The 17,902-nt window shown below is 39.8% G+C and overlaps 2 protein-coding genes across 3 annotated transcripts in view; both read left to right on the forward strand.

Moving 5' to 3' along the window:
- Positions 1-14,252, forward strand: part of LOC146673690 (butyrophilin subfamily 3 member A2-like) — a 348,925-nt gene extending 334,673 nt beyond the window's left edge. Inside the window, exon 6 of the mRNA XM_085391381.1 lies at positions 14,225-14,252. The gene's annotated coding sequence lies outside the window, so the exon portion shown is untranslated. The remainder of the gene's footprint in view (positions 1-14,224) is intronic.
- On the forward strand, positions 6,953-14,350 carry LOC146673711 (butyrophilin subfamily 3 member A2-like). 2 transcript variants are annotated; one of them, XM_085391346.1, is made up of 7 exons: positions 6,953-7,034; positions 9,076-9,163; positions 9,364-9,702; positions 11,277-11,555; positions 13,062-13,181; positions 13,567-14,096; positions 14,225-14,350. In XM_085391346.1, exons 2-7 carry the CDS (start codon positions 9,085-9,087, stop codon positions 14,237-14,239), a joined length of 1,362 nt encoding a protein of 453 aa, XP_085247472.1. In that variant the 5' UTR covers positions 6,953-7,034; positions 9,076-9,084; the 3' UTR covers positions 14,240-14,350. The 2 variants fall into 2 exon arrangements, with proteins under 2 accessions (XP_085247472.1, XP_085247463.1); XM_085391337.1 differs by lacking the exon at positions 14,225-14,350 and having other exon boundaries at positions 13,567-14,194.
- Positions 14,351-17,902: the final 3,552 nt, after the last annotated feature.

Consider the following 17,902-nt stretch of genomic DNA (forward strand, 5'->3'; position numbering starts at 1 on the left):
TTATCACCTTTTACTGTTTCACTTCAGCAGCATCAATTTTTATATAATGTCCATACATCGGTTCCTGGTTTTCTGGAGTTTATTGTCTACTGAAGCATATTTTCGAAGTGGTTTTATGCAATAAAATCCAAAAATAAATTAGAAGAGGTTAAAACATACTTACTTTTTCTATCTTCGAGCCTCAGTAACATTGACACAATAGAATCAACTATAATATTTACATCTCTGATGAAATCTCAGAAGCAATAGCTTTATTTTAATACCAAGATTCGTTTGTTATAGCAAAGAAATACTGTTCATTTTGCATGTGGTTTTTTAAGCAGGAAGCTCAGAAAGACATTTCAGACTCAAATAATAGCTATTCATTTCTGCTGAAGATATTTGAAAGGTTAACATGTGAAAAATTAAATAAAAAGCAGCTTTTTCTAAATCAGTTTCCATGAAATATTTATATATATTTTTTAAATAAATCATGGAATAAATAAAGAGTGCATAATTGGTTTCTATACATACAGTATATACACGGGTGTGTACAGTAAGGAGTATAAACAGCACATTGTGGTTCAGCAGCAGGTATGGTGGATGTTTTAAATACAGACAGTTTAGCCTGTGGAAAGAAACACATGTCAGAGGTTAGGAGCTGTTACAGTGTTCAGTGTGTGATGGGTCTGCAGTGATGATACCTGCTTGTTTCCTGATTGGAGATCAGTTCAGCAGAAGTGATGTTTTCTGCAGACCTCACTGTCTGCTGTGGTCTGTTCTTGTCCTATTTGGTGGCTGATCCAAAAAAGCAGTGATGGACGAGCAGAGAACAGAGAAGATTACTGCAGAGTGAAAATGGATCAACAACTTCAGCTGAAACAGTTCTCTGTCTGCTACTTCTTCATGTTGTGACCTCCTCTATCGGTTTGTTACAGAGATTTTCACCATGACGTGAAAGCAGCTCCCAGTGACTCTAATATGCAGTAGTGTTTGAACATGTGTAGCAGGGCTCTTTGACTCTGGCCGGATGCTCAGGAAATATGTGAATATTTGAGCTTCACCCTGTTTTAAAAACACTAAAACGTTTCATGTTTCCTCTCTGTGTCTCAAGTTATCCTCTGTTCATCTCAGCTAATCGTGTCCACTCATGACAATGATGCCATCCTGCCATGTCATGTTGAGCCCCTGGTTGAGGACCATGAGTGGTGGAGACTGGACCTTCCTCCTGACCCCGAAGACCCACAGAGCCAGCACAGGCATGTGCCCTTTAAAACTGAAACCTGGGAGGACGGAGCTGTTCAAGGATGGCCTGAAAAGCTGCAATGCATTGATCAAGATCAAGAAGGTGGAGCTCTCAGGTGAAGGAATATACAGATGTTTCCTCCCAGAGTTACAGAGTCATGTTTTTTTTTCTCTCTCTGTTAATTAAAAACATTTATTTCACAGTCAAACGTTGCTAAAACTGCAGTGACAACAGCAGCACTGTGATCCAGACCTCTGCAAACAGCAGCTGTGAATGAAAAATAACAAAATTAGAGGTAAAAATATTCTTTGTAAAGATCACAATAAACAGTGACCTGTTTTATGCCCTATTCTCAAATAAGTTGGAGCTTTGTAGAAAATATAAATAAAAACAGTGATTTGCAAATCACATAAACTCATTTGATTCACAGCAGAACATAGAAAACACCAAGTGTTTAAATTGAGACCTTTTACTATTTATTGAAAAAAAAAAAACATCAGCTCAGTTTGAAGCTGATGGCAGCAACACAAAAAAGCTGGAGGGATAGTTTGTCACTACCTGGCAGCAGGTCAGTAACATGAAATAAAAAGAGGCAGAGCTTCACCTGTCAGCAAAAACCTGTTTCTACTAACCATGGAACAACTTCAGAATAAAAGTGCAAAGACTTTGAGTTCTCCTTCAGTAACGTCTCCTGTGTGGGATGTTCTTATTTTTAGGCGGAGGAGGACTGATCGCTGCTGCTGCTGCAGTGAGTTTCTTCCTCCTGCTGATCCTGGGTGGAGCAGGTGGATACTGACTTAGACAGAGGTCAGTTTCTATCAGAGCACTTTCATCAAATATGATTGTTTCTGTTGTTCCGTCTCTGCTTTGAAGTTTCTTAAACTTGTGATATTCAGTTGTGTTTTGTTTTAAAGAGAGTGACTCCTGCTCACACACCGGTGTAGAGGCCTTGATGAAGAGAGCCTCAGCATGTGGAAACCAACAGCTGGACACAAAGAGTCAGAAGAAGAGATCCTAGAAGCTGCTGAAGAGAAGACTTGAACATTTCTTATTGAGCAGAAGTTTGGATTTCAGCTTGAATCTCAACACCAGTCACTAATTTGGTTGATCCAAGATGGCGCCGCGTATGGATGCCCTGGTGCTTCAGTGCGTTACTTCTGTTTTGTTTTTGTGCATAACTTCTGTGTCTGGGCACTCCTCTGGATATTCTTACACCAGAGAAGAGCTCCTTAACTACAGGACTACAACACCTGTGGATTTACTTCCAATATTTGTCGCATCTGCGGCAGATTTACTGCTGACTCTGATCAGGAAAGTGAGACGCCGAAAGAGAGGTAAGCGAGCCGGCGCACTCGTGCGTCTGAGGAGACGCGGACTGCGAACTGCTCTTCCTGGGATCTTCCTTTCCAATGTACGCTCACTCAGGAATAAGATAGACGAGCTGGCCCTGATGAGAAGCATGAACAGAGACTTTGCCTCCTCCTGTGTCTTATGTTTTACGGAGACGTGGCTCTGTGAGGACATCCCGGACAGCGCGCTCAAGCTGGAGGGCTTTCATCTGCTGCGCGCAGACCGGCAGGCCTCTCTCTCTGGTAAGACCAAAGGTGGAGGTCTCTGCTTCTACATTAATAGTGGCTGGTGCACAGATGTAACAGTGATTGCTCAGCACTGCTCTTCCTCTCTGGAATACCTTTTTATTCACTGCAAACCGTTTTATTCTCCGCGGGAGTTTGCTTCATTCATCCTGGCCGCTGTTTACATCCCGCCAGATGCGGATGCGCAGGCAGCTCAGTGCGCACTCGCGGAGCAGACACTGCACATGGAGCGAACATTCCCGGACTCTCTCATCATTGCTCTTGGGGACTTTAACAAAGCCAATCTGAGCCATGAGCTTCCCAAATACAAGCAGTATATTAAATGCCCGACCAGAGAGGAGAGGACATTAGACCACTGTTACAGCACGATCAGCGGGGCCTATCGTGCGGTGCCCCGCGCTTCACTCGGACTTTCTGACCACGTCATGATCCACCTGATCCCCGCGTACAGACAGAGGCTGAAGCTCTCCAAACCTGTCGTGAGGACCAAAAAACTGTGGAGCAACGAGGCTGTGGAGGAGCTTCGCACGTGTTTGGAGTCTACAGACTGGGACACAATGAAGGCTGCTTCTAACAGTTTGGACGAGTTTACGGACACTGTCACCTCCTATATCCACTTCTGTGAGGACAGCATTGTGCCATCACGCACCAGGGTGAGTTATAACAATGACAAACCCTGGTTTACTCCTAAACTCAAAAAGCTGTGGCTGGAAAAGAGAAAGGCGTTCAGAAGCGGAGACAGGGACTGCTACAGAGAGGCCAAGTACAGGTTCACTAAGGAAGTGGACATTGCAAAACATCAGCACTCTGAGAAGATGCAGCAGCAGATCTCAGAGAATGACTCGGCCTCTGTGTGGAAAGGTTTTAGGAATATCACCAACTACAAGCCTAAAACCCCCCACTCCACTGATGATTTGCTCTTGGCCAACACCCTCAACGACTTTTACTGCCGTTTTGACGAGCCATCAGGCAGCCTTCACACCTCCAACGGCCCCAACAATAGAGACACTTTGGACACTCATTCCCCCACCTCTCCCCCCTCCATAGAGCCATCACCACATTCAAACACTTCACCTACAACACCCCCCTCCTCACCCCACACAAAAGAGGATTTCACACCACCTCCTCCCACCACAACTCTTCATATTCATGAAGCAGATGTGAGGAAGCAGTTTAGGAGTCTGAATGCTCGGAAAGCTCCCGGCCCAGACGGTGTGTCTCCTGCCACCCTCAGACACTGTGCAAACGAGCTGGCCCCAGTGTTTTCTGGCATCTTCAACTCCTCACTGCAGGCATGTCATGTGCCTGCCTGCTTCAAGTCCTCTACCATAATCCCTGTCCCCAAGAAACCTAGGATCACTGGACTAAATGACTACAGACCCGTGGCTCTAACATCTGTGGTCATGAAGTCATTTGAGCGCCTGGTTCTCTCCTATCTCAAGACCCTCACGGCCCCCCTCCTGGACCCCCTGCAGTTTGCATACAGAGCCAACAGGTCTGTAGACGACGCCATCAACATGGCCCTACACTTCATCCTGCAGCATCTGGACTCCCCAGGAACCTACGCCAGGATCCTGTTTTTAGACTTCAGCTCTGCCTTCAACACCATCCTTCCAGACCATCTCCAAGGCAAGCTTTCCCAGATGAATGTGCCTGATCCCATCTGCCGGTGGATCACTGACTTCCTGACGGACAGGAAGCAGCATGTGAGGCTGGGAAAGAATGTCTCGGACTCCCGGACCATCAGCACCGGCTCCCCTCAGGGCTGTGTTCTTTCTCCTCTGCTCTTCTCCCTATACACCAACTGCTGCACCTCCACCCACCAGTCTGTCAAGCTAATCAAGTTTGCAGATGACACCACCGTTATTGGACTCATCTCGGACGGGGATGAGTCTGCCTACAGGAGGGAGGTTGAACGTCTGGTGTCCTGGTGCAGCCACAACAACCTGGTGCTGAATGCCCAGAAGACAGTGGAGATTATTGTGGACTTCAGGAAGCACACAGCTCCACTCCCCCCCATCATCCTGTCTGACACCCCCATCACCTCTGTGGACTCATTCCGCTTCCTGGGTACCACCATCACCCAGGACCTGAAGTGGGAGCCCACCATCACCTCCGTCATTAAGAAAGCCCAGCAGAGGATGTACTTCCTGAGGCAGCTGAAGAAATTCAACCTGCCAACACGGACGATGACGCAATTCTACACTGCAATCATCGAGTCCATCCTCACCTCCTCCATCACTGTGTGGTACGCTGGAGCCACTATCAGGGACAAACAGAGACTGCAGCGTGTTGTGCGCTCTGCTGAGAAGGTGATTGGCTGCAGACTCCCATCTCTGCAGGACCTGTACACCTCCAGGAAACTGGGGCGTGCAGCTCGGATCACAGCTGACCCTTCTCACCCTGGACACAGTCTGTTTGACCTGCTCCCCTCAGGCAGGAGGCTCCGGTCCATTCACACCAAAACCTCTCGCCATAAGAACAGTTTCTTCCCCTCTGCTGTCGGACACATGAACAATAACCGTATGACTGTTCCCACCACTAACACATGACCCTACGCTGTGTTCACTGCATCATTCCATGTTTGGCACTGATCACCACCTGCACTCATGTATATATCATGTATATATCTATCTACTTAGCACTTTTAATTCTTACTCTTATTTTTATTTTCATGTCTATTTAAACGTAATTTATAACAGTATGTTTGCACTGAAGCACCGCAGCAATTTCCTAATGTTGTAAACCTGCTCAACATTTGGCAATAAAACCCTTTCTGATTCTGATTCTGATTCTAATTTGAAGCTGTGAGCTGATGTCAGAGTCGGGAAATGAAGGAAGGACACACAGATCCTGATCTGATCACAAAGACCTCTGATGTTTGTCTTATAAGGTCAGAAACTCTGCAGCTGACCTGGAGCACCAGGGTGGTTCACCTGAAGACCTCAGAGGCTGAACACACAGAGCTCCAGCTGTGCTGTGTCCTTTCAGTGCAATAACAGAGCTGGACACTAGAGGTCACTGTTTGATTTAGTGTCAAAACACTGACGCTGACTTGTTCCACATATGAGTGGGAGCCTCTGCTTCCAGCATACAAACATGTCAAAGAGTCTTTTAAAACTAATCTTATATAATTTACATCATTTTAAATATAATTATTTTCTATTTATGTGACTACATGTGTAGCATACATTTGATTTTTAGTCAAATTCATATAACATACATGATAAATATGAAGTGAAAAAAACTTTTTTTTAAGAAAAAGATTTATTTAAAAACATTCAGGAACATTGTACATGTACTGTTTTGTATTTAAATGGTTGTAACCTATTAGTGTAATGAACAAAACAGAGTCGTGAAGCACGGCAACAGAATAAAGGCAAAATAATTTGAAGCATAGATGAAATACATTTTATGAAAGTTTGACCATATTTGACCCAAAAGAAGAGGTCAGAGGTCCAAAGTAACCTGATATTTATCATGTATCATTCGCTACATGCTGTCAGTACCAACAATGACATAGTTTTAAATAAATGGCTCTATATAACATTATCATTACTCTGACTTTCAGGTTGATCTGTTGAACTTGGGGAGAGGTCAGGGGTCAAATGTGATATGATATTGTAAGTCTTTGTACTTTATAAATGTTGAAATTACACAGCACACTTTTAAGAATCATAATTTTTGACTTTTAAGTTTTTTTGTCAATTTTCAACCAACAACTCATAAAGTTTACCGTGAAGACCTCGATGGGTGTAAGCCAGATTTTATTGGATTTTTATAACATGATCCTGCTCTACACCCTACAGAGTTTTATCAGAATACATTCAAACTTTTAGAGCTGTTGTGTTTACAGACAGAATGAAATGCAAATGTTGCCAAAAACATGAGCTTCTTGTTGAAGGTAATAAGAAACTCCTGAAACCATTTTGAGCTCCTCTTTGGTTTACACATGATCGGATTCGGCACTGAACTGATGCAATATGCAATCAAGGTCATCCGTCCCTGTGTTCGTCATGCTCAGCATTTATGTGATAAACACCAAGGAATGTGCAGCAGTGAACGTTAGAAACTGATCAGACTTGAGTGTCTGGTTCGCAGTGACTCGTTAATCATTGTCTCAGTTCCTGTTTCCTGCTCAGCTCCAGCGACTTGTTTCACTTTGAGAGTGACAGATTGAATCACTGTGTCAGCGTCTAGGGTCTTTATCTGTGGTAAGTCTTTTTTTTTATTTGTTTGTTTTCGTTTTTCATTTGTTTTGAGTCAGAGAACAAACAAACAAGAACCTTATAACAAAACACAAAAAATGTGAAAAACAAAGGGATTTTTTCTACATGTTACTGAATAAACTCTGAATAAAGTCAGACTGTTGTTTCTCTGTCAAACTGTGAGCACATACAAGATGATAAATGTTTCTGTCAGTTGTTAAAAGCTCCCACAAAGCTCCAAATGTAGCAGCAAAAAGCTGTATTATGTTTATAAAGAACTGTTCTTGGAGTCGTGCAGAGACCTGCACGTAAAGCAGGACTTTGTCTCATCAAGGTGACTTAAAAGAAACTCTGAGCTTTCAGTTTTAGTCATGTGCTTAAGTTACACTGATACTGAGCAAGTTAATTTTAAACTAAAAGATCATAGTCTAAGCTGATCTGTGTTCCTGGTGAGTGTTTGATGGGTCACCTCCAGCCTTGGCTGAGTCTTTGTGCTTTTCTTTAATTTATTTGCCCAAAAGAGATAAAACACAGAGCTGACTGACTGCAGCAGGTTTCTCAGATTTTCTTTCTGTCAATGCCACAGGCTGGTGCTGATTGGTCTGCTGTTTACAGAGTGGGCGGAGTAAACTCACATGAATAATTTCAGTTTCTTCTTTGAAAATGACTGCTTGATACAAACTCAGGAGCACAGCTGTCTGAAACGACTGAAGATGAAGCACGTTTGTAGAATTTACTGAGATTAAAGTGTTGAACTGTGACAATCATCAGTTAACACGACTTTTCAGCTGTTTGGGGGCAGAGTCAATTTCCTCCTCAGAAAAAAAACCTGTATGTTTGGAGGTGTTTGGTTGATTTTAAGCTTTAAGCTCAACAGGTTTATTCTGTACTCTGTCAATCAAAACGAGAGAGCTCACTTTTCTGCTTTCAAAGGAAGATATAGCAGCAGCTACTACTGTTTACTACACTGTAAAAACCCACATGCCCTTCTCAGGACTTTTATTTATTTGGCAATCATGTTGGCTGTGTTATAGATTGTGACATTTTGAAGGAAATTGTCTTTTTATTCACATTTTTGAACTAGATGTCATCCATACTCTGCTGATTAATCACTTAATCAAATTGAGCACTTTTCAAAATTATAAAACATTAAGTGGTTTTTAGGATTTTAAGCCTTTAAATGACAGCTTAAACATCTGATGTATTAATTATTTAGTCAAACAAAAAATAATTTTCCATATAATAAATAGGATGAGGATGTGACATTGGGGTGATTAGATTCTTGGGCATGTCAAAGAACAGCAACAACATTGATTTGATTGCATTATTCTTTTTTATGTAGTGTCTTTCGACACAAAAATGCCCCATTCACGTCTACTGAAACCACATTTTTTATTCTCTCTTGTAATACTGTTGTAGTATAAAACCATGCATCCTGTAATGTCAGCATTTTATTTTGAAGAAAAGCTGTATTTATTTTACATTTTTACTGTATTCCCTCAGATTCAGCCATTTTGCCATTGTAGGCTAATGCACAAAATTCTTGTCTTTTTGCAACTGGTGTGACCACCAGGGATCCCCAAGAGTGATTTATATGCACGTGTGTGTGAAACTACTTTTAAATCAACATGTGTTTCATTATTGAGCACATTTATTATGCAAACTGCACCAGCACTGAAAACTTTAACAACAAAAGATAAGCACAACAGAATATATGTATAAATTTGAAACTGTGTAACTGATATCACAGGTAAATGGTTCTTAGCAATTTTCTACTCTGAGTACTGAAAGGACTTAATTCACAGAATGTTTTCTCTATGGATGTGCTTTCAATCTTACATGCAAATCCAACCACCAACCTTCAGATTAGCAGATGACCTGCTCTACCTCCTCCAAATCAGCAAAAAACATCAACAATTCTGTGTTTTTCTGTCATTATGGGGTGCTGTGTGTACATTAATGGCTGCAATATAACAAAAAGTGAAAAATTTAAGGAGGTCTGAATACTTTCCATACCCACTGTATTTATATTATTTTTACTATGCAGAAATCCAGAATGCGTTCAATGAAGGACAGGCTTCTCTTGGTTTTCTATCATGATGTTGTCCTTCTTCTTCTAACATGGCATTGTGGAGGTAAGTTGCCGAGTAATATTGAACAATGAAAATAATGTTAATGTGGTGAGAGTTTTTGTGTATATGTGATGGGAGTGTTGCAAGACAACTGGAAGAAAGATATAAAGAAAACACCACCTGGGAAATTGCAGCCCAAGAAAAATTACCCAAAGCAAGTGTAATTATATTACCAGTATTTGTTTATTATACTTTATCCACAGGTCAGTCTCAGATGATTGGTCCAACTCAATCATTGGTTGTAATGACAGGGGATGACATCATTTTACCATGCCAGCTAGATCCAGCTAGGGATGCTGTTGACTTGACTGTGGAATGGTCTAGACATGACCTTAAACCAAGATTTGTCCACTTAAAGCGGGACGATGCGGAGCTCGTGACTCAGAATACTTTATACTCCAGAAGAACATCACTGTCTGTCAACAAACTGAAATGCGGTGACATTTCATTGAAACTCTCCAAAGTGCAAGTCTCTGATGCAGGAATGTATAACTGCCTTGTTCCTGAAATTGGTGCAGAAACTGGGATGGAGCTCGTTGTTGGTAAGTTGATATCAATACCATTTGCTCTTAAAAAAAAAAAGAAAAACATTAAGGGATGGGATACTGACAAATAACAGAAGGTTACCTTGGATGACAAGATGGATATTCTACTGGGAAGTTAATCATCTACAGGAGCATATAAGTTGAATAAAATTTGGGAAAGACAGATTAGTTCTTACTTGAGCTAACATAGCTAACTGGATTGAGATTTGGACTGACCAGACTCATGGCATAGTTTATTGAGTTCTCAAGAAGTGCAGTTTACTAACAGGAGAGAGGTGTGGAAGATAGTGAGGGTATTTAGAATTAGAGACATTTCATAGGGCATTAAGGCCAATGAGAGGAACATTTGGGCAGCTGGGTAAAAAACAACAAAAGAAAAAAGCATTTGACCCGACCAGATGGACATTTAACCCTTTAAGACCTACCATAGAACCAAGTCCGCCAGAGCTTATATTATATTTTTATATACTGTAGTGCCATATAGCATTTCAAGTTGCTATACATCAATACAACAATTATAGCCCAGATTTTAATAATATGTATTCATTAAGTGCATAGTAATTACATAAATTGCAAAAAAGTGCAATAAACTACAAAAAAATTGAAAATCGTTTTTGCTTTTTTAACATATATTTCTAGTTAGAGAAATTTAAGAGGCTTATCCCCCAAAACTGTAAATACAAAAAAGTTGCACAAAATAGTTTCCCACCACAGGAAATTTATTTTGAGTGTCTTCATATTTTTATTTTTGAAATACACCAATTTTTATATACTGCAGGAAAAACGAAAATAAATATTATAATGCAAATTTGCAAAAAAACAGTATATGCATCAAAATAAACTATTTCCAGCAGTGCAATATGAGTCCTAAGCATCTCAGAAATGACACAGAAAGTCATAAAGTCAAACATAACTTTTAAAAACACCAGTATAGGCCCTGAGGCCCTGATGGTAAAAAAGACTACATTTCCACGAAAATGACGTCACTTCCGGTTTCGGGCAGGTAATGGCGGACATGCAAAAGTTCGCGCTGACGTCTATTCCAACGTAGGAAGTGTTATGAACAGCTGATCGGATCGGCAAAGCGTGTTTCTGGAATATTATGTTTTTGTTCCTGCAAGTGCTTTTTATGCAGTTTTTGCAAAGCTTTATGTGGAAGGAAACCGTGACCTAGGACAAGCTGATGGCATAAGATGTAAGTACAACTCCTCCGGTTTCATATGCAAAAAAAATTATTGCGCCAGCTTACGTGGTTGCAGTGCTACCGGGATTTAAAAATAGTTACGTAAAACAGAGCGTGCCCGCTCCGACCGGCTCTAAAGGGTTAAATATGTAACAGGATTAAATCGGACAACCATAATGGATCTTTAAAAGAGCATAGTAGTATTTATAATTACAATTTAAGCCACTGTACCATTTCAACAAAAAGCTTAAGTATATGGCGTGACCACAGAGTAATTGAAGGTAATCGGGAAGGAATTTGGAATAACATGAACCACTGAAATAATTCAAAAATGTTTTAATTCTTAACTTTGCATTCCAAATAACTTTTATCCTTATTTCCCCTGTAGGTTCTGTTTCTTCTGTAGTCATGGAGATATCCAAAGTCAAAAATGAAATCTTCTTTAAATGCAAATCTAATGGCTGGTATCCAGAGCCTCACGTGTTTTGGCTGAACAGTCAGGGAAATGAAATCACAGCTGAATCTACAAACAGTGCCAAAGGTTCTGATGGCCTCTATACTGTCAGCAGCACTGTGACTGTGAACAAGAAACAGACCTACAGTCTCACCTGCAGAGTCCAACAGAAGAACATCAACCAGACTGAAGAAGCACATATCCATGTATCAGGTAGAAAAATGATGTATGCCTGACTCAGGGCTGGACTGGGACAAAAATTCGGCCCGGGCATTTTGACTAGAGACCGGCCCACCAGGTATTATAGGAAGAGCCAAAAAGCCTTTGAATGAAAACAAACGCTGTTTGTGACAGTGATGTAAACTGTCTTGTTGGTATTTATGTAGGATTTCTATACATTTTACATCAGATAAAAACTTTGGTTGTAAGATTCAGATAATTATTTATTATAAGCTAGACATTTTAAATGAGAATAAGAAAGAAAAGTATTTCTTTGTGCCCCCCATTCCCTGTTAATTTCCCTAACTGGCCCCCTGGCAAAACTTTGCTGGACCCTCCCCTGCACAGTTTCCACCTCTCAGCTATGTAGAAAAGGATCCTCTCAGAAACAGTTCATAACTTCCCTTCAACTCATTCATGTCACCTAAAAGGTAAACCTGTTTCTCCATCACCTGTTCAGCTCTGATGATTCAGTAAGGACATCTCCTGGTTTCATCTTCATGTTTCCCTCTCACCATATATCCAAACCGATATCATGACCAGCAGCTTTACAGCTGTGGCTCCAGCAAACATCAGCTGATACTAGAAAGTAATATTAAATAAATTCTAACAACAGCTGATCAAGCTTAAACGTGCTGCTGTTGTTTAGCGCGACATCCGCTGGTTTCCTCTTTCTGGCGCAAAGTGGGCGATAAACAAGAGTGAATGGTGTCAGAAAAGCCAATCAGCCGATCATTGATCAGTTTCATGATTGAAGTAGCAACAGGAGAGGGAGGGGGAGAGAATGAGAGAAGAAGAAACAGCTGTGCTTTCTGGGGGGCAAAATACCTCCAGCTTTCTGTCTTTTTCATTCTAGCTGAAGTACAGGACAAACTTTGTTTCTTTTCAGCTCAATACGAAACGCGTAATATTTTCTCTGAATACGGGACGATTCCGTTTTTTACGGGAAGGTTGGCAACTCTACTAACTAAACTTATGAATAAAATAAAGTTCACTATCAGTAGTAGCACCCACCAGCTGTATAGAAACTCTGTCATGCTAGCTAGTACGCAGTACGAGTTATTGTAACTGACTGTAAAAAGTCAGCACAACGAAAATTAACTACAGCAAAACTTGGTTTATATCTGACCCAGATAGACTGCAGGTCATAACTTCTTACCTGAACTTCAGTTCACCTGTGGCCGTCTCAGGTCTCTCCTCCTGCTTCCCCTCCTTTCCCTCATCCACCTGCTGGCCTCAGTGGAAGCTCCGCCATAGCCACCACCAAACAACTGTTATTTTTACAGCATCTGGTCAATCCACCACCTTTCATTGTTTATACCGTTACAAAAGACAAACCAAAAAAACCCCATGGGCCCATGAAAACGAAAAATCACAATCGGCCCACCGAGCAAATGCCCAGTATGCCCCATGGCCAGTCCAGCTATGGCCTGACTTTATTAGTTATTCACATTACTTCTTATTTACAGACAGTATATTCTGTGTGCTTTCTAATTTAAGGTGATTTCTACTTGGTCCAGTGTAATCCTGCTGATCAGATTACTATCAACCTAGCTGTTTGCTTAATATTGATTGTTACAACAGTATTACTAATATGGAAATGCGGACAAAAGAAAACAAGTAAGTTCTAACTTTATCATACTTTTCTGACAAACGCAGATAATCATTAAATTCATGGATGCAGTAGTTTGGAACTTTAAACACGTACTGATTACTAAATTTATCCCTACCTTTGGAACCAACATAATCTATTTTTTTTTTAGTGTTCTAGTTTAAAATGTTTCTTAAAAACATAATATATATATCTAACTGATATTTATTAGGTTTCATTAATACTGTTTCAGTGCGAATTATTTAACTTTTTTGTTATGTTGATTATGATTTCATTTTCCCCTGCAAATGTGAAATTTTGGGGGGAAAAATGTTTACTGTAGGAAGCAAGTAAGTTTTTTAGCTCTCAGTGATATTACTTTTCAACATTTTTTTTTCATTTTTATTCACACAGAAATCAGCATACATGATGAGGATGAAAATGAACTACATCAAACAGAGATGGAGGAAAAATTACAGAGAGAACGTGAGGAAAAGAAAAGACTTGAAGAGGAGTTGCAGAACAATGAGGAAGACTTAAAACACGTCAGACAAACCATTGAAAAACTGATGGAACAGAAGACATTTCTGAAGAACCAGAGAGAAAAACTCATCACTCTACTGCAGGAGGACAAGAGAGAGATGAAAGAGATCACGAAAAGGTTGGAGAAAGAAACCCCATTCCTTGACAAAGAGAGAAAAATGAATAAGCGTGAAGATAAAAAAACTGACCTGGAAAAGAGAACAGAAGTACATCAAGAACTGTTAAAGATGACAGAAAAGCTAATGGAGGAAACGGAGAACATTATAATCCAAATGACAGAAAGAAAGGGAAAACTAGAAATAGACAAGGAACAAATTATTAAACACTTGAGAGAGAAACAGAAAGACATAGAAGAGATTAAGAAGAAACTGTCAGAGAAACAAGCGAGAAACACTGAACAGGTGTGCAAGTTTTTCTTGTATATATTTCTTGCTAAAATCACATGTACCAACTGTCGTGTTGTGTTCAGTTTACATTTCCAGTGTCTTCAATTATAAACCTAACCCGTTTTTTTGCTTTTCTTCCTCAGCAAAGGACAGAGTAACACGACAAAAAAACATGGATTTTGCTGGGTTTTTTTCTCTTGCTGTCGTTTTGCAATGTGATGCCTAATGTTTCTTTATTTGTTTGATTTAAATTTATACTATATACTTTTAAACAAGAAATGCAGTTTGACTGTATTTTATCATAGGAGATAAACATTTTTGTGATTCTTTAAATCTTTTGTCTTTGTGAAAGTAAGAATTACACTGTGAAAGCAAGAAGAAAATATGCTCTCTGTATTGTCATGAGACCTGGGGTAGAAAAAGATTAAACTCCCCAAAAAACAAAAAAAATGAAAGAGATTTAGAAGAAACTGTCAGAGAAACAAGCGAGAAACACTGAACAGGTGTGTAAGTTTTTCTTTAATATATTTCTTGCTAAAGTCACATGTACAAACTGTCGTGTTGTGTTCAATTTACGTTCCCAGTGTCTTTAATGTCTCTCCTTTTTTTTTAATCAGCGAAGGACAGAGTAAAACAACAAATAAAACATGGGTTATTTTTGTCAGTGCTGTCATTTTGCAATGTGATGCCGGATATTTCTATATTTTTTTGCTTTAAATTTATACTATATACAGTTTAACAAGACATGCATTTTGAGTGAATTTTATCATAGAATATTTTATTTTGGGCAGCACGGTGGCACGGTGGTTAGCACTGTTGCCGCGCAGCAAGAAGGTCCTGAGTTCAATTCCAACATCAGGCCGGGGTCTTTTTGTGTGGAGTTTGCATGTTCTCCCCGTGTTTGCGTGGGTTCCCTCCGGGTACTCCGGCTTCCTCCCACCGTCCAAAGACATGCAGCTTGTGGGGATAGGTTAATTGGATAATCCAAATTGTCACTAGGTGTGAATGTGCGAATGAATGTGAGTGCGACTGGTTGTCTGTCCCTGTGTGTTGGCCCTGCGACAGACTGGCGACCTGTCCAGGGTGTAACCCGCCTCTCGCCCTATGACAGCTGGGATAGGCTCCAGCGCCCCCCGCGACCCTGAAAAGGATAAGCGGAAGCGAATGGATGGATGAATATTTTATTTTGTTTCTTTAGAATAAAATAGAAGAGATTCAGAAGAAACTCACTTGATGAACATCTGTCTAAGAAGTCAGATGTTTATTTTACTTGAATTTTTTTTTCTCTTTGAGTTTAATGAATATGCTAAAATACAGAGGGAGAATCACCAATTAACTTAATATGCACACAGAAACAAGGAAAAATTTCAAATGTCACCCAGAAAGATTCCAGTTGAACATGTTAATTCTATAAAAGCCAAGACAATAAAACATGCAGTATGTTGAACTGTAAACTGTAAAGCTGTATTTATAAAAACAAACTATAACTTCTAAACAATAGTGTTTTATTAAGGTGTACACGGCAAGTCCAAGAAGAAGAGGAAACAATTTACTATGTACTATAAACACTATTATTAAGCAGCAGTTTTTCAAAAACATCGTTATGTTCAGACTTTACTGAGTAGCATTTGGGTAAAACCTAAATGGATTTTGTAAAGTGGACAGAATAGGAGAGACTACAATGATAATATTTTCCATTAACTAAAAGTAATGCTCTTGAAAGTGCTAATGTGTTACAAAAAAATATTGATGTGTTTATTATTTAAGTTGATTTCTAATAATAATTTTTCTGTTATAATTTATTCTGATGATTTAATCATCTAAACTGATCCATGATGAAAACACACCTGTGTGTAACCATGTAATCTTATCTTGGTGGGAACAAAAATTTGGAAGTCAGCCATACTTGTTGGGACCAACAGCCCTTATGAGGACCAAAATCCCGGTCCCCACAAGTTTGAAGGCATTTTTGAGACTCAGAATGTGGTTTTAGTGACAGGGTTAGAATTGGGTTTAAGCAGCTGGCATTTGTTCCTCCTAAGACGAGTAAATCTAAAAACCACAAATAAAAATAGTCACCCCACATCTACTAAAAATAGCTTTCAGGAGCGCAAACAGAGCCGAGAGGCGAACACATTCAGAAAAACAATGAAGAAATATTATAGTTTTATTTGCAAAATTTGCAAATAAAACAGCATATGCATCAAAATAAACTATTTCCAGCAGTGCAATTTGAGTCCTAAGCATCACAGAAATGATACAGAAAAGCATAAAGTCAAAGATGACTTTAAAAAACACCAGTATAGGCTCATAAGGCCCTGAAGGTAAAAAAAGAAAACAAAAAAAAACCCCCACAAAATGGCGTCAATTCCGGTTTCGGGCAGGTAATGGCGGACATGAGCTAGTTCGCGCTGACGTCTATTCCAACGTAGGAAGTGTTACGAACAGCTGATCGGATCGGCAAAGCGTGTTTCTGGAATATTATGTTGTTGTTGCTGCAAGTGCTTTTTATGCAATTTTTGCAAAGCCATATGCGGAAGGAAACTGTGACCGAGGACAAGCTGATGGCATAAGATGTAAGTACAACTCCTCCGGTTTGATATGCAAAAAAATTTTTGTGCTACTTTACGTGATTGCAGTTCTACAGGGATTTAAAAATAGTTACGCAAAACGGAGCGTGCCCGCTCTGACCGGTCTTAAAGGGTTAACTTGTGTTCTTAAAAATTATCTTCTTGATAACACACATCCATACTTTGTAAGTTATCCCATTTCTTTTTGGCCTGCAAGGGGGTGACTTTCCCCTCTAGGCCCATCTTCTCCAGAATTGTCTTGATCACACAAAATAAATAAGAGAAGAGAGGAAACCATGGCAACTATGTTAATCCCTAGATCCACAAGTTTTCACTGCAGAACACCAGAGGAGTACCGTAAATTGATTTATTCTTGTATATAATTTATTGTGTTCTGTATACGTCACTACAATGTGATTTGGAAAATGTCTAAATATACCGACAACAGGCACTTCGGCGGCAATCTCTTCAATCGGAGGACCCTTCACATCAATTCCCGACGCGAGAGGGGTACCCTGCGCGTCCATAAGTGCAGCAGAGGGAGCCTGACCATGCGTCACACGTTTGACGAGTTGGGAGTGAGAACGTGTTGCCATGCCAGAGTGGCCAAATTCATTACCCCAGGGAAGAGGTGATCATTATCTCCTCATTTTAATAAATTGAGCCGTTCTATGTTCTCCACAACAATGTCACAAAAAGGTTAATTCGCAAAAATCAAAATTGGCTGTATGTAACCAGCAATACATCAAAGTTTGGTGCAAGGGGCACCGAAGAAACTATTTGCAAAAGATGTATACAGTGAATATTAAAATGTTTAAAAACTAATCTGATATACCTGACATAATTTTGAGTATAATTAGTTTCTATTTATGTGGATATTGTACATGTGTAGCATTCATTTGATTTTGACTCAAATACATTTACATTTTTAATGGTAAATACCAAAATAAAAGGGTTTTTATAAGAAACAGTTTATTTAAAAACATTCAGGAACATTGTACATGTACTGTTTTGTATTTAAGTGGTTGCAACCTGTTACTGTAGTGCACAAAACAAAGTCATGAAACATGTCACCAATATAAAGGCAGTAGAATTAGAATTATAGATAAAATACATTTTATGAAAGTTTGACCATATTTGACCCTAAAGAAGAGGTCAGAGGTCCAAAGTAACCTGATATTTATCATGTATCATTCGCTACATGCTGTCAGTACCAACAATGACATAGTTTTAAATAAATGGCTCTATATA

Source organism: Rhamphochromis longiceps, linkage group LG3 (assembly GCF_057381845.1).
Source record: "Rhamphochromis longiceps isolate RC_006_pf linkage group LG3, R_longiceps_female_GT1.1, whole genome shotgun sequence".
NCBI classification, from domain to species: Eukaryota; Metazoa; Chordata; class Actinopteri; order Cichliformes; family Cichlidae; genus Rhamphochromis; species Rhamphochromis longiceps.

Coding starts and splice junctions, on each gene's coding strand:
- LOC146673711 (XM_085391337.1), top strand. CDS start 9,085: ATGCGTTCAATGAAGGACAGGCTTCTCTTGGTTTTCTATCATGATGTT. Junction 9,703..11,276: donor TGGGATGGAGCTCGTTGTTG/GTAAGTTGATAT, acceptor TTTCCCCTGTAG/GTTCTGTTTCTTCTGTAGTC. Junction 11,556..13,061: donor AGCACATATCCATGTATCAG/GTAGAAAAATGA, acceptor TTCTAATTTAAG/GTGATTTCTACTTGGTCCAG.